At 44.4% G+C, this 17082-nt stretch overlaps 1 protein-coding gene across 10 annotated transcripts in view; it reads left to right on the forward strand.

The window, feature by feature from the left end:
- Positions 1-17082, forward strand: part of CLEC16A (C-type lectin domain containing 16A) — a 220453-nt gene that overhangs the window by 28550 nt on the left and 174821 nt on the right. For all 10 annotated transcript variants that reach the window (XM_045819437.1, XM_045819441.1, XM_045819432.1 and 7 more), the window contains 4 exons: positions 163-286; positions 3021-3195; positions 4686-4739; positions 8657-8770. In XM_045819437.1, coding sequence (XP_045675393.1) covers positions 163-286; positions 3021-3195; positions 4686-4739; positions 8657-8770 — 467 coding nt within the window. The remainder of the gene's footprint in view (positions 1-162; positions 287-3020; positions 3196-4685; positions 4740-8656; positions 8771-17082) is intronic.

Raw genomic sequence — 17082 nt, forward strand, 5'->3', positions numbered from 1 at the left:
GAATAAGATAACCATTTTCAAGTATTTTCAGGAAAGACGAGATTCAGATTGTAATAGTGGGCTTTTTCATTATTTGTTGCTGCTATTGTTGTTTTTAAATCTTTCCCAAGTTATTTTTGGTAGCTTGACTCTTTTTATTTCTTCTTTTGTGAATTTTCTCAGTGGATAACCAGGCCATGCTACACTATATCAGAGATAAAACTGCTGTCCCTTACTTCTCCAACTTGGTCTGGTTCATCGGGAGCCACGTGATCGAACTTGACAACTGTGTGCAGACTGATGAGGAGTAAGTGACCTCTTGGGGTGCTCATGAGGTAGACAGAGTGCTTAGGGGAGAATTTCCTTTTTATTGGGGAAAAATAAACTTTAGAACAAAATTTACTTGCTTATGTGTCAGCAGAATATGGACTTCTGTACTCTAAAAAGTCCTATCCATCAGTCTACTTTTTATAATAGTGGAAAACTGGACACAACTCAGATACCTCCTAGAGGAGTTAGGGTTAGTAAATTCAGTACACCTATAGATGGGGTGCTAGGCAGCTGGAGAGTGGATAGACCAAATGTGGTATTTGGATATGATGGAATAATGTTTGGCAGTAAAAAGGAATGAAGTACTGACACATGTTATACCATGGATGAACTCGGAAAGCATGATGCTCAGTGAAAGAAGCCAGTCACACAGGACCACATATTATATGATTGCATTTACATGAAATGTCCAGAATGGGCAAATCCCTAGAGACAGAGAATGGGTTAGTGGTTTTCTAGGACTGGACGAGAGAGATTTACTGAGGAAATGGAAAGTGACTGGCTATGAGTATAGGACTTTTTTGAGAGGAGGTGGGTAAAAAAGCTCTAAAATTATGATGGTGGTTGGATAACTCTACAAATATACTAAAACCCATTAAATTTTGTAATTTAAATGGGTGAGTTTTATGGTATGTGAATTGTATCTCAGTGTATCAATTTTTTAAAAATGATTAAGATGGCAATTTGGGCCCTAGGGTGATGAATAGAAGTTCTGGAGGATTTCTCAAAGGCAGCACTGTTGGCCTTTTGAACTATCTACTTCTCTGTTGTGGGGGTGGAGCTGTCTTGTACATTGTAGGGTGTTTAGCAGCATCGTGGCCTCTATCCACTAGATGCCAGTAGCACCCCTTTCCAGTAGTGACAACCAAACGTTTCCAGACATTGCCAAATGTCTCCTTTAAAATTGCTGTCATTTGAGAACCACTGTGCCAGAGTGACAGCTTTGCACAGACCTGGTGAGAGGCATACCTAGAAGGGGTCAGGGCAATAAAGGGACTCAGGAAGGAGGTCTCCTGGGGGTGGGGGGATAGGAAGAGAGAATATTCAGTCTCATGTTGAGAAAGAAGCAGGGGTAGCTGGATGGCAGATCTGATGGAACGTTTGGGAACATGTGGATATGAAAAGGTGTGGATGTGAAACATAAGGAATCATTTAACTCCCCGAAGAAGAAAGAGTTAACAAGGAAGGAAGTGAACCCCTAGCCCCCGTTCCTCTCTGCAGTGAATGGTCATGATAATATCAACCCCGACTGCCAAGACTGTTGGAGGGAAGGGATGGAGGGGACACAGAGGGCTCAGTCATAACATAATGCATAATGGCTCAGCCAGAAAATAGAGGTTCTCACAGACTTTACAGAAATATGGGAGGAACTATCCACAGAAACTGAAAGAGTTAAACACCACCTCCTCTGGAGAGTGCGCAGGAGTGGGGGAGGCTGGGCTGGGAGCTGCTCTTTTTTATTATCAGCTTACCAGTACTATTTAATTTTTAAACCCACCTGCATATATTACTTTGATAAGATTTTTTTAAAGTAAAGGTTTAAAAAGTAAAGTGCATTACATATCCTGCTAAAGAAAAATTTCCACGGTATTTAAAGTGGGGTAAAAGCTGTGAGACACTGTGTATAAATGTTCTGTGTCTCAGGTGGGCAGTGGGTTTGTAGGCACTTATTATATTCTGGGGCTTTACAACATGTATTTACCACAGATATTTACTGAATACTATATTAAAGGAGAATAAGGACTAATTATCCAAAATTATGTAAAAGAAGCAGAAGTGATCTTGATTTTTACTTATTTTTTAGAAGTAGAGATGGTTAGATGGACAGATGTGTAACACCTGCATTTCCGGTGTGACTGTAGGGAGAAGCGCTGTGGGAAAACAGACTGTAGGGTCACCAAATACCATCTGGTAGTGGTGCGTCTATAGGAGACTTCGATTTTTTTTCTGTTTTCTTTTTTAATTTTCTGTCTTCTAAAATGGCCATCTATTACTTGAATGCTACAATCAAAATGTCTTACCCTATCTAGATTGCTCTTTGTAGCAGATACCGCTTTGGGGGTGGGGAAAGTGTGCCTACCAGCTGTTTCAGGGGCTCTGCCATCCTTGACAAGGCTGAGACTGACTCACCTGTGGGGCCCAACCAGCATGACCGCTGTCTCACTGCAAGGAGACAGTGACCTTCTGGGGCCTGGCGTGAGGTGTCCATCCTTGCGCTCTGCCCCACATATGGTCAGGGCCAGTGGGTCCCATGCAGCTGCTGAGACATGCTTTTCTCTTCAGAACTCCTCTGGAGCATTTTAATTAGCAAGGATTTATTGCTCTATTAATACTGCTTATCTTGGAAGCCAGGGGATCTTGCCACATTGGTTAGTGGCTATTCTTGTAACTTGCAAAAAGCTTAGCTGGTTTTTGCTTTGTTTACACATCTTGTTTTGTGGTTGTGGTGGTGGTGGAGGGTGAGTTAGACTGAGGCCCCCCCAAAGGATGAGGGGACCCCAGGAGTCCCCTAAAATCAATTGATTAGAGTAGACTGCCTGTTTTCCCTTTGTGCGCCCCACTATTAGGGCCAGGACAGGTGTCTCCTGAAACAAATTCAGTATTTGTTGTATGAGCAAATATGCCCCAGTGAACTAAGTCTCGGGCCATTGATTCTAGGCCCAAGCTTTGAGCTTCTTATTCCAGGCTGAGCTTGTCATTTTTATCGGCAGGCACCGGAATCGGGGAAAACTGAGTGACCTGGTGGCTGAGCACCTGGACCACCTACACTATCTTAATGACATCCTGATTATCAACTGTGAGTTCCTCAATGACGTGCTCACAGACCACCTGCTCAACAGACTCTTCCTGCCCCTCTACGTGTACTCACTGGAGAACCAGGACAAGGTAGGTGTGGGGACCTGGTCCCTTAGCTCCTGCAGGCTGAAGGTCGTCTTCAGAAGGGAGAACAGTCACCTTGAATAGGGAGCTTTGCTGGTGTCCAAGGCTTTGTGCATGCAAGAAATTCCTTTCAAAGCACACTGGTTTTCTTTTCTTTTCCTCTTCCTGAGAGTAGTGGAAGGGGTGGGCAGTGTGTATGGGGGGCGGGGAGCATTAGACTGTAAAAACTGTAAAAGTGAATGAGAAAAGAATACTGACATCAGAATGAAACAGGAAACCTCTACCAATTTAGGGTTTTGGCTTCTGTGCATCTTTCTCTTGAGGTGTTCTCATCCTTGGTAACTTTTTCTGGTAGTTGCCAAGGCTAATTGATTTGGAGAAGATCCAGTAAGCCACAAACCTTGCACACTGAATGGACAGGAAGGGTTGGAGTGCACTTAGGGAAAGTTCCCTGGTCAATGATGGTCCCCAGTCAGCAGGCTCACACCCCCTTGTGGGGAGAGTGCCTGTTAAAAGTGCACATCCTCAGGTGCTCTCCCACTCTCATAGGTGCTGGTCCAGTGGGTCTGGGGGGCTCAGAAATCTCCACATTTAACCTGCCCCTCCCTTTCCAAGGGATTCTGAGGTGCTGGTTCTGTATTTTCCCCATGAGAAATGCTGCTTCAGGGAGTGGAAGCCTTCTGTCCAGTCCCTCCCAGAGTTAAGGGGGCAGAGGCCTTAGTAGAAGGTGGGACAGAGCCAGATAATTATGTGAAGGGGCTTCAGCCTTTGCAGGTGTGTCTCACAGGGGCGTAGCTTTCTTTTTGGAGAGAGAAGATGGAGATTATTACTAAAAATAAGTAAATGGAAGAAAGTTACAGCCCTAACTAAATCTAGCAGAGGCAGCTCTAGGAGGAAGACAGAGAGCATGGAAGTGGCTTTTTTCAGACCTGGGTTCAAATTCTGTCTCTTCTCTTTCTTTACCCTGTGACCTTGGACAAGGCAGTTAACCTCCCAGAGCAAAACGAGGCCCCTCCCAGTGTTGGTGTGAGCTGGAGCTCATTGAAGCTCCATACAAATGAGGGGCTTTTCCAAGGCTGCAGGGCCCCAATCTCTCCCTGTCCCATTTTGAAAGCTCTTCCTGAGAACAGGCCTCTGGGGGACCTTTCCTGGCAGGCTGGGCCTTGGACTCTCGATGCCCCAGCTGAAGGAAATTAACATTCTTGGTAATTTAAGGAGCCAGTTCTTCTTTTGGGTCTAGCCCCTAATCCATGACTAATGGTGAAAGATTTCTCAGGTGGAAAAATCATGGTCTTGCAAATGGTACTGAATGGGATTAGGCTGTGAATTTCTTTTGCAGAGTAGACTTTTGAATAGCACCAGGCCAGAATAGCTCAGGCTTCTGGAGGGAATCAGGGGGACAGAGTGCCTCTCCTCAAGACAGACAGCTGCATTTATTTTGTGCCGCTCACTTGTGTGACCTGGATTTCTCTCTCTTTCCCCTCAACCTTCACTAGGGAGGAGAACGGCCAAAAATCAGCCTGCCAGTTTCGCTCTATCTTCTGTCACAGGTATGTGTGATCACTTGCCCATGTGCCCACCATGTTCACACTTAGGGGACCTTGGCACACTGCTGCCCTCAGAAAATTTCCCAGTCACATTGCCCTGTCTTCTCTCTCAATGTCCCCATCTTGAAAATCTTGAAATAAAATAAAAGGAAAGGGGGTTCTGTTTTCTAGACACTGAGTAGTGGTGCCAATGTCTTCTTTTTGGTGGTGGATGAAAATTTAACAAGAAATGAAAAATAAATCTAACCTGGCACTGAGGTAGTTGAGTTTTACCATGGGGATTGAGGTTTCCAAAACAACCAAGGAGTGTTCTAAATGCCTTGGAAATGTGAACTGTCTGGGTCTTATTCATGGCATTTTGAAATAAGCCCCCAACTGTAGGACTCATTGTGTGTATACATGCAGCAACCCTGGTTTTAAAAACTTCCTCTAATGAGGCTGTGTTTAAAGGCTTTTGTCATGGTTGTAGTTCCCAGATTACCTTCTGGAAGGTGTCTTGTAGCAGCCTCAGTTCCCAGATTTGCATCTTGAGCCAATTTGTCTGCCTCCCCCCTTCAGTGTGTTTCTTTCTCATAATTATGTAATATTTACAAGAAGGGAAAAACTCCATGGTGACCCAGTTACATAACTTTAAAAATATTTTTATTACAAGCAGTCCAGACTTTTAGGCCATCTCATTAGACTGTCAAGTAGTCAAACGTTTGACCAGAGCTCTGTTCTCACTTCTGCAAATGGTACAGGTATTTATTTGCTTTGCTGAGAGAATGTCCTTCTAACTTGGTCCCTGGGCTGTTTTCAGCTTAAGGTGGGGCTGTCTCCCATTGGCCTGAGGAGAGATGCAGATTCGGCCTCCTCCCAGTGACTCAGCCGATCAGGACGCAGTGGCCTTGCTCGCTGTTCACTCCTGGAGTCTTGTTCTAGGGGCTCTATTTGCTTGGAGCTCTGCACTGGTGCTGACTCTTTCTGAATGCTCCTCTGTGTGACAGAGCTCAGTGTAAACTCCAGCCTCTCCTGGCAGCTTTTTCCACCACCTCATTACAAATCCACCAGCATCTCCTATTTGGGATTCTGGGAGTCTGGTAGGACCCAAGTGCACCAGATGCTCAGCCACAGGAATCTCATGAAACACACCCTCGGGACCCTTCAGCTGTTGGAGCTTTGCACGGGCCGGGTCTCCTCTGAGGAGTAAGGGGTCAGACCATGTCCCTACTATGAGAACTCCTTTTCTTCTCTTTCTTATTGAAGGACCAGCAGCTCAGACACCTAATTACTTGTTTCAGAATTTCACAAAAAGTATAGTTGTAATTTGCTGTGCCTCAACTTGAGTAGCAGAGCCCTTTTTCCCCTGTGTTTTCATTTAGCTTTATTATAATGTTGCCTAAGTGTGTGAAAACCTCAAAACAGGTATAAATCCCATGTCCTTAAGCCCTACATCAAAGCATCCTTACCATCTATTTTACAAGCATAGCCACAAAACCAAGAAAATTCCTGTTAACAGCATTAACTTAGTGTGACAGGATGCCGTCCTGCTGAACTAAACTGCCACTTGTAACAAGAGTGTGGCACAGATAGGCTGGCCCAGCTTTTCAAGTCTGGCCTGCAGACACTTCCATGTACCATGCAGTGACTGGCTCTCCCCTTATTTTTCTCCATCCAGAGCCTAGGAAGGAATGAGCCCTGTGTGTGTCCATGAGTGGGAGCTAGTCAGCCTTTGTCTGGTGGGCCTTAATAGGTGCTCACTAAATGTGGCCTGAAAGATCACTAAATGATCATGAAGGTCACATTCACACAGGTGCATAATAGGTATTTGTGGAATGAATGAACTCAGTGATTGGAGTTCTTTTTTTTTGTGATTAAGTGTGGCAATAATTTGGCCATGATAAAGGTGAGAAAACTTACCTTCTTTCATCATCATAATTGCTAACAGTTCAATGTCTGCAACAGCCCTGGACACTGGTGAATCCATGTGGTTATACTGTATAGTCTTTATGATAGAAAATGTCTTCCTTGTGTTTTAAAAACAGATGTGTTTTTTTGTTTTTGTTTTTTAGGTAGGTACCAACCACATTTTGGCTATTTTGCCTGTACCTTTAATTTGAATTTTATTTATTTTTTTTGAAGAATATGTTCACCCTATTCAAACAATACAAAACGACATGTAGGGAAAGTTTCCCTCTGACCTCTTACCTCTCAGGCACCCAGTCCCACTCCCCAGAGGCAGCCAGTTTCTGTTTCTGCCTTTACTTTTTTAAAAAACAATATTTGTTTTAAAAAACATTTTTGTTAATTAAAAAGTTCAGCCTTGGCTGATGTGGCTCAGTGGATTGAGTGCCTGCCTGTGAACCAAAAGATCGCTGGTTCGATTCCCAGTCCAGGGCACATGCCTGGTGGGTGGGCCAGGTCCCCAGTAGGGAGCACTCAAGAGGCAAGCATACATTAATGTTTTTCTCCCTCTCTTTCTCCCTCTCTTCCCCTCTCTAAAAATTAAAAAAAAATTCAAACAAGTAAAAGCGGAGCTTGCTTTCTATTTTCATTCTGCCCCCTGATTTTTATTCCCAGAGACTAGTTACAGGGATTTCTTCTGTCCTTCCAGAAATGTTCTCTACCAGGGGTTTTCAACTAGGGATGATTTTCTTTTTTTCTTTTTTTAAAGATTTTATTTATTTTTTAGAGAAAAGTGAAGGGGGAGTGGAAGAGAGAGAGAAACATCAATATGTATGGTTGCCTCTTGCACCCTCTAGGCACCCTCTGGGGACCTGACCTGCAACCCAGGCATGTGCCCTGACTGGGAATCACACCGGCGACCCTTTGGTTCACAGGCCCATGCTCAATCCACTGAGCTACACCAGCCAGGGCTCAACTGGGGGTGATTTTCAACCCCCTCAGTGGGACATTTGGCAATACCTGGAGGCATTTTTGGTTGTCATAACTGGGGTGGGGGTTGCTGCTAGCATCTGGTGGGTAGAGACCAGAGATACTGCCAAATATCCTACGATGCACGGGACAGCCCTCACAACAACAGATTATGGCCTGACAGCAGTGCCAAGGTTTAGAAACCCTGTTCCATGTATGTATGAACAAATACAAATATGTGCACACACCCTTTTTATATACAAATAGTAGATAACCCCACACTGTGCTATCCCAGTTTTGCCTTCACATTTTAAAGCAAAGTAGCAGGTGTGTCTGAACCAGCTTTGTGAGGCAGTTTTGAATACTCTGATTCCTAAAGCCATTCCTCTGAATATTGGGCAACAGGGTGAGGTAGTGGGGCCATCCCAGATGGCCCAGTGCCTTCTGATTTTGCATCCTGGCACAACTAGGTCTGCCTCTGGCTTGTGTGGCTTTTCTTCCCCACGGTTTCTATACCTGCCCATACTGCCATGGAATTCTGACGTGCTGAAGCCCACTGCTGAGGTCAGTGCTCACTCCAGTAATGGACCTCTGTGTAGCTGACCCTTTGCCAAGTGCTTGATTGGAACAAGACTTACCAGCCCTTTCTTTCCATATAACTAAAGTGTTGGGCTGGTACCTTCTAATCTTTATAATCAAATTTGACACTAAAATGCCTGTGGAGAGGAAGGAGTGTACTAGTTTGGCTGCTCCTTTACCACATTGCTTCACTTCAGCTGGATTTGGCCTCACCCAGTCATGAGGGACAATCTTGCTTTTAATGCATTTCCTTCCGCTAAAGAGCAGCCAGCCAAATAGGCAACAGTCTGAATGAAAGGAGGGGGAAACCCTAGAAGGAGAAACATGTAACCAATTTCTCTTGAATGTGACCTATTCTTTGGTTTTGTATCACAGGAGTTTCTACTTATTATGGAACTTGTATAAGCCAGTGTTGCTACAGGTCAAGGAAGGAAGAAAGTGGAAAGAATGCACACTTTAATTCAAATCCATTTCTTCTTTCTCATCAGGTTTTCCTAATTATACATCATGCACCCCTGGTGAACTCGTTAGCTGAAGTCATTCTGAATGGTGACCTGTCTGAGATGTACGCTAAGACTGAACAGGATGTTCAGAGAAGTTGTGTAAGTAATTCGCATTGGAATTGTTTCTAGACCTTGATAAGAAGCCATGGCTCATTTTGTTAACCTGTGTTTCTCTAAAACCAGAAACCAACATTCTTCTTACAGCAACAGGGATGTATAAGCTTGTCTGGGATTCAGCAAACCTAACTGGAGTCTTGAAAATGGTACCCAGGAAGATCTGGGGGTCTGTAATAAGAGTAGATTTACTGATTATATGTTCTTGAATGTGGAGTTGTACTACTCTGGGCCTCAGGTTGTGTATCTGCGAGATACTGTTATGGGGACAGAGTGAGAGAATATCTTGTCTAAGGCACAAATAGCAATAGAGGCTGGACATCCAACATCTGTGAAGACAGGCCCCATGTGAGGACAATAGAGAGTGGTGAGGACTGAGGCAAATTGGAGAGTGTATGCATCCTTTGTGAGCAGCTATTTGTTCTACCCCAGCCTGCAGTCATTCTGCAGGAATAGGGATGCAGTAATGCTATATTTTCTCATGTTTCCAGAGAAGCTGGAAATCTGCATTTTGATGCAAAATGTTTCAAGTTTTTAATCACTCAACAGTGGCCTAAACCGACCATGTTTGTGCTTTGTGCATGTTTGTGCATTTTGTGCTCTGCTAAAGAAAAACACTGGATGACCAGTACAATGACTTCTCAGGAGGGTTTCCCAACTTGGCCTTTGTGTATCTTGCCTGCCTTCACTCCTCTCCTCCTGCTTATATGTACCGAGCTCCAGGCTACCTTAGTACTGGTCCAGCTTGCTTTTTTCCAGTGTGTGCATGTTTCTGCCTTTGTGCCCTTACCAAACCCCAAGCCTGGAAGGCCCTTGCTGCTGGTCCCCTCTTATCAAAGATCTTAACCAGCTTTAAGCAGCTTATGGTAGGCATCTTGTTTGTCATTGTATCTGCCACTGCATGCACCTGGCAAACATGTCTGAGATGAGCCCAGTATGTAGGCACACAGGTAAAGGGCTGGCCTTGTCCTCAGGCAGTCAGCTCTGTTGCCATACCTGAAGGAGTGGGTGGAGGGTGATCCTGCAGCATGAAAGGCCAGGACTGTATGGTGTAACATTACAAGAGTCCCCTGCCCTTCTGGTTTGTCTGGTGTTTGATAGCTTAGCCAGGCCATTTTGTTCTTTCAGGGAGCATTCTAGCCTCTTTTTAGCCTCTGAAAGGTTCCCAGAAACTTTCTGTCCTTGCTGGTGGTGGCATTAGTTCAGCTGAATTGAATGGGGCCTTTTCATGACCCCTGTCTGGCCCATCCTCTCTTTGATTCATTCAATGTGTGTTTCTTAAGCCCTTTCTTTGGATCGGGCATCATGTTGGTCCTGGGGATATATAAAAATCTAAACAGTTTCTGTCTCAGTCCAGAGGATCTTTCCAGTCCAGTAGGAGAGACAAATGTTGATCAACTGTGTGAATCAATATACTATCTCTAGGCTTAGAAGTGCTCTAAAGAGGTGTAGTGTTTGGTGAGAGGATTTAACCTAGGGATGACAGGGGTGACTAGTGTTAAGCAGGAAACACTCCCCTAGTGGTCCATACCGTGACATCACATGGTCTAGAAAATGGGGAGCTGATTTGGTGTTTATGGGGCTGGAGACATTTTATTTTTGCAGCTTTTTAAAATTCACTTTTGCAGAACGAATGCAAGTAATGGTATGCTGAATCAGCAGAATCAGCCTCCCAATCAGAGCTGCTGAGAACCCTGCCATCCTGTAGGTTACTGTGGGCAACTTGTTTTACCCCCTATAGAAAACAGGGTGAGCAACCCCTACTCCACAGAGTTCTTGGTGAGGATGGGAAGCAAATACATTTAAAGTGCCATCAGGGGCCTCACAGGTTATAGCCCGGTTCTCAGAGCAGTTTGGTTTGGTTTGGTTTGGTTTGGTTTGGTTTTCACAATGGGTAAAAGAAAATTTTATGAATGTACAGCTTTAAAATTTAAGAAGTTTCACATGAAAATTGATTTCAGGATTGTCTTGAACAGTCAGAAGATCTGATCCCATGGTGCACGTTTCTGCAGGAAGCTTCTCAGAGACTGAGGCCCTTTCACATGAGGCATGTGTTTGCTATTGAATTTGCCCAACCCCCACCCAGCCTGCTGCTGATTCATACATTTACATTAATAACAAGATGGAATGTATTGGGTCCCTTTGGACCCTTCTTTTGTCTCATGATTTCCAACTCTAAAATAGCTGCTAAGGCTTCATCACAGAATGTCTTCCTATATGACAAGCACTGCTGAGGTTAGACTTTGTTTTCCAAGATGAACCCAGACATCACTGGGGTGCTGGGGTTTGCAGTTTTTTTTTTTAAATTGTAAGTGATTGACATGTCCTTGTAAGAAATAATAATACCCTTTCCCTAGTTTTTCCCCATTGGTAACATCTTGCAAAACTCTAGTACAGTACCACAAGCAGGATATTGGCATTGATACATGGGATTTACAATTTGAGTAAAAGCAAATTGCAGAAAGTTACTGGTTACTTCTCAGTTTAGGACACCCACTTCGGTAAAACCCTCTAATCAGAGGGAGTGTTTAGATCTGTTCTTTTCCCTGATGGCCTCCACGTAGGATGAAGGTCATTCCTCCAATGTGATAGACACACAACTGCTCGTTGTGGTGGGTGCCTGAACTGAAAATGAGATGTTTTTTGAGCATGGAAGGAATTGCCAGCCAAGTGAAAGTGTCACCTTTCTACTTCCGGTTTTTGGCTTTCCCTGGATGTGAAATCAAAGTTTGTTGTCTTCTGGTGACTGCAGTTGAAATTTGGGAAGAGTGGAGGGGAATCTCATTTATGACTTGTTTGACAATAGTCCTGGTAAGACTCACCTTCCTTCCTTCTGAGCAAGAACAGTCTCCTATTGTTTCCTGCCTAACTCGGATGTGGTTTGGTCATACTTGTTTTAAGTTTCTTGGTCTTTTTTAACCTACTTTCTCCTTCCCGTAATTTGTAGATAAGTTACTGGTATTGCTTCATTTTTACCAGCAGACCTTTCACAAAACCAAACCAAAATTGAAGAGAGAGAAGCAGAGGGAAGAGCAGAGCTATTTGAAAAGTCTGTAATTTAGGGTTAAATTTAAAATACATCAGCATGGTTAGATAAATGTCTAATTGAAATTCATCTGTGCATTAAAATAATATGGTTCCTGCTAAGGGATAATTTCTTGCTATAATTCTAATGCAGAGCAGATAGTGTATTTCTTGTCAGGGAAATGGAGTAAGAGAACACTAATTCTGAAACTGCTAACATCTCATTATTTTTGCAAAACGAACACATAGATTAGATTATGGGATATGCCTCATGACCTGTAGGTACTTTTTTTTTTTTAAATAGGGACATTTTTTATCCTGGGTTTTTGTGGATAGCTTCCTTAGTTTTTTCATTCATTCATTCACTCCTCATCAGCGATGTGGTGGTGCACAGAAAAGACATGACCCCTGCCTCACTGGGCTTCCTAGCTTCCACAGGATGTCCTGGAGATGCCTGCATTGGTTGCCAGAGATGCTTAGTGGGCACTCACTGCAGGAATGAATGACTCAATGGATCAACTGGTGGTGGGGTCACAAGGGCCCTGCTGATGTTCTTACTGACTCTCAGAAATAGCCTCAGGGCCTAACCCTCACATGCCACCTTCTCTTTGTTCACAGGCAGGCTTTTGGGGAAGGAGTGCAAGAGTGGGTTGATGTTGGTGCTGTTCCACATTCCACCTTAAGAGGTAGTCTAGTGGAGTGCACTCTGGAGCCAGACTGCCTGGGCTCCTCAAATCCCGGTTCCTCATCTTATTAGGTGTGGCCCAGGGTGAGTTAGTCTACCTCTTTCAGCCTCAGTTTCCTCACCTCTCCAATTAGAGTAACAACCATACAGAGCTCCAGTGGTGCAATTGGTTAGTGCACAGTACTTATAGAGTGACAGACATGGATTTTTGGAGAGGGTTAAATGCAGCATAAAGTATATAAATAGTAGATGTTATCATTATCATGATCTTAGTTTCTGAAGCTGCAGTTACCGCCCTGTGTCCCCTACTTGGGACATTTTTCTTGGTATGATTAACACAGAGGCCCGCTCAGTACACCCTTAAGGAGGTGCCTTATGACAAGACACAAAGGCATGGAGGACCAAGTGTTAGCAACAATGATGCGATGATGACAGCACTAATAGTAAACATGGCCATGTAGTGGCAGTGGTCTGAGTCCTCTGTGTGCATTCTGGGCCCTTCGATTCCGTCAGCTCCAAATACAGTCTCTGGAAAGTATGAATACTTAACCAGTTGATGTGCCTTGGCTGGCTATGGATTCAGAATGGGATGGCAGAATAGGCTTATTTGTCTCAAAATGAAGGTGCTGACTGTCTCTCCGTAGGCATCATTTCAGCCATTTGCGATGGTCTCCAGGTGATTCACTGGGAATCCTAAAGATTGAGTGTATACCTAGGATGTTAGCTGTCAGTTCTTTGTGTGACACCCGTCCTTCCTGGGAACTGGGCTCTCTGCTATCAGGACACTCTGCCAGGACATTGCTGGTGGAGCCAGCAGCTGTGAAAGTAGCAGCCTGGCTTCTCTGGCCTGTGTGTTTGTAGGAGCAGCATCATGGGCTTGGGGCCTCCTGGTTGCTGCTTCAGGGCTCTTCCCAAATCAGGCTTGAGTCAGGCGGCAGCTGTGCCTCCCACATATTGAATGCAGCAGGCAGAATAGACCCCCAGATTGGAATGTCCCCACGTCTTTCAGTGGCCCTGACCTTACTTATGATCCCTAGTTAATCAATGCTGGTTCTGAAGGACATACATTTTTCCTGAGAGTGGTAATAGGCCTTGAGGAGAGGGTTGATTATGAACACCAAAGGGAAAAAAAATAGACTTCTATAAATCAAGGGCCTTAATTGGCACAGTTACAAACATTGCCATAAAAGAATTGGAACTCATATGTATTCTCTCTTTTTTTGAAGCCACTATGGTTGATCCCATAATCCCTCAATGGAATTACAGCTCCCAGGCACCATTGTTGCCTGCAGAGGTATTGAGTGTGGAAGCTCTGATTCACATGTAAGAGGATTTGACAGAACCAAAGAGAATCCAAGGTGCAGTGTGTTCCACGTATCAATATCAAGTAGGGCATCGCTGTAGATGAGAGACCCCTTAGAAACAGTCACCTCTGCCTTCCTCCTGCGTAGAAAGTGGGGATGGACAACTAACAGAAGTCCTCTAGTGTAGAGGCAAATGAGGGACAGCCTTTATTTAGCCAGAGCTGCAAGTGACTGGACCTGAGGGGCCGGCTGTGCTGGTCCTGGTTCAGTGAGCCATAGAAGGGCTAGGGATTCTCGAAATGGCCACATCCAGGAGGAGCCAACATGAAGAACAGAATGGGCAAAGTGGGGATGAGGGTGGAGAAAGTTCTGTGACTCAGACCCTAGCTGGTTCTTCTGTGTCTGCCTGGCAGCATGACACAGAATGGATTAGGGTGGCCACAAGGCTGGAGACAGAGAGCTCTAGGGTATGAGGTAGTGTCGTGCCCCCTGCTGAATGAGTCTGCAGTAAGACCCGTCTACATTGAGCCATTGGTGACTTCTTCCAGGTTTCTGCTAAAATCAGGAAAATCAAGGGTAGGGACAAAAAAATGAGGTACCCATTACTTCTAGTGTGTCTTCCCGGGGGCTTTGTTAGTTATTAGCAGCTGCCTGAGACACCTTTTGGGTGTCTCAGTTTTTTAACCAGACTTTGAGTTCCTTGAAGCTGTGTCAGTGTTATTCTTTATTAATTAATTTATTTAACAAATTACTGAGCATGTACCATGCTCTGTTCTAGGCACAGGAGATACACCAGGGAACAAAACAAAGACCTCTGACCTCAGGAGCTTCCATTGTAATGGAAAGAGTGAGAGGAACAATAACAGTACTAATAAATGTCACAGCATGTTAGAATGTACAGAGTGCTCTAGAAAAGCAGCCCTAGTGAAGCAGAGAAGAGAGGGGGGCAGTGCTAGGAGGCTTGGAGGGGGTACCATTCTCCATAGGTTCTCACTGGGAACGTGACACCTGAGCATAGACTTGAAGGAAGTGAGGGAGCGAGTTATGTAGATAGCTAGGGGAAGAGCATTTTGGCCAGAAAGAACAGCTAGTGCAAAGGCCAGTGCCTGGTGTGTTGGAGCAACAGAAAGGAGCACTGTGTTGAGGCAGAATGAATAGTAGGGAAGAGAATGAAGTTCCAAGGTATGTGGCACCTTGTTCACCATTGGAGGAGTTGAAAGTTTTCACTGGCAGAAATGGGGACATCTTAACATTTGTGTCCCCAGTGTTTAGCATGGTTCCTGTGGTAAAAATTGATTGTCTTGAAGTAATGAATCTCACTGAGGGAGCGAAGCACCATATTTCTAATGAGCCAAGGAAATCCAGTCTTGGTAGTGCCCAAGTCCTCCAGCCAGGAAACTTGGTTTTGCTTGGAGTGCTTCTCCTGACAGGAGGCTGAGGGGCTGCACATGGGCAGGAAAAGGGCCACTTTATTTGCTTTTCTCTTCTGGGCACTTCAGCAGCAACAATGAGCTGGGAAGGGAGTGGTATGATGAGTCACTCATTGCCTGACCTAGGACAATAGACATGGCAGGTGGGTATAACATCCCAGAATATGGTGAGTGGGGTTTCCCCAGTGAGTTCTGAGGCCCTGGCTAACCTGAGAGTGACTGCCCACTGACCACTCACATTGATGCTCCTAACCTTACTTCAGGGGACCTTCTTTGTAACCTCCAGCCAGGCACAGGGATAGACTCTCAAAGGATCATGAGCAAAGGGAAGGAAAAAAAAGTAATTCTCGCAAACAGTATTGTTTTGGGTGACACTTGAACCCTGGATGGGTCATTCCTTAGTAAGATCAGGGCTCATTGTTGAGCACTTAGTGCATGCCAGGCTGGCTGGCATGCTCCCCTTTTCTGCTCCCTCCCACAAGGTTTTCTGGAGCATCCACATGTTCCCTGCCTCCAGGAATACAGGATGAACAAGATAGACAAGGTTCCTGTCCTGACATTCTGGTCAGGGGAAACAGTAAACAAGCATGGTAACACAGCTTTAAGAAAGGATTTGGGAAGAAATGGAAGACAGGTTTGGTTGGAGCCTGAATAGCCACTGCAATCTTGAGGGAGAAGAACAGAGTTGGAGGAGTCATGCTACCTGACGTCAAACTGTACTATAAGGACATGGTAGTCAGAACAGCATGGTACTGGCATAAAAACAGACATGTGGATCAATGGAACAGAATAGAGAGAGCCCAGAAGTAAGCCCAGACCTTTATGGTCAGTTAAATTTTGACAAAGGAGGTGAGGACATACAATGGGGTAAAGATAGTTTATTCAATAAATGGTATTGGGAAAACTGGACAGATAATGTGCAAAAAAATGAAATTGGACCACCTTCTTACACCATACACTAGAATGGACTCAAAATGGATTAAGACTTAAATATAACACTTGAAACCATATAAATCCTAGAAGAAAACATAGGCAGTAAAATTGTAGACATTTCTCCTAGCGATACTTTTTCTGATATGTCTCCTTGAGCAAGGGAAACAAGGGGAAAAATGAATAAATGGGACTACATCAAACTAAAAAGTTTTTGCACATCAAAGGAAACCATCAACAAAATGAAAAGACAACCTACTGAATGGAAGAACATATTTGCCAACAATACATCTCATAGGGGATTAATATTCAGAATTTATGGGGGAACTTATATGGCTTAATACTAAGGAAACAAACAATCCAACTGGAAAATGGGCAGGGGACATGAACAGACACTTCTCTGGAGAGGACATGTAGATGGCCAATAGACATATGAAAAGGTGCTCAACATTGCTAATCATCAGAGAAATGGAAATTGAAACCATGATGAGATATCACCTCATACCTGTCAGAATGGCTGTCATCAGTAAGTCAACAAACAAGTGTTGGCAGGGATGCAGAGCAAAGGAAACCCTTGTGTACTGTTGGTGGGAATGCAGATTGGTGTAGCCACTGCATGGAGTTTCCTCAGGAAACTGGAAATGGAACTGCCTTGTGACCCACCGATTCCTCTCCTGGGAATGTATCTGAAGAGGCCTACAACACTGATTTGAAAAAATATATGCACTCCTATGCTCATAGCAGTGTTGTTTACAATAGCCAAGGTTTGGAAGCATCCCAGGTGCCCATCAGTAGATGAGTGGATAAAGAAGCTGTGGTACATTTACACAGTGGAACACAACTTGGCCATAGAGGGGAAGGAAGTCTTGCCTTTTGTAACAGCATGGATGGACCTGGAGAGTATTATGCTGAGTGAAGTAGACC

The sequence above is a fragment of the Phyllostomus hastatus genome, unplaced genomic scaffold, assembly GCF_019186645.2.
Source record: "Phyllostomus hastatus isolate PE091 unplaced genomic scaffold, TTU_PhHast_1.1 phas_scaffold_385, whole genome shotgun sequence".
In the NCBI taxonomy this organism is placed as follows: domain Eukaryota; kingdom Metazoa; phylum Chordata; class Mammalia; order Chiroptera; family Phyllostomidae; genus Phyllostomus; species Phyllostomus hastatus.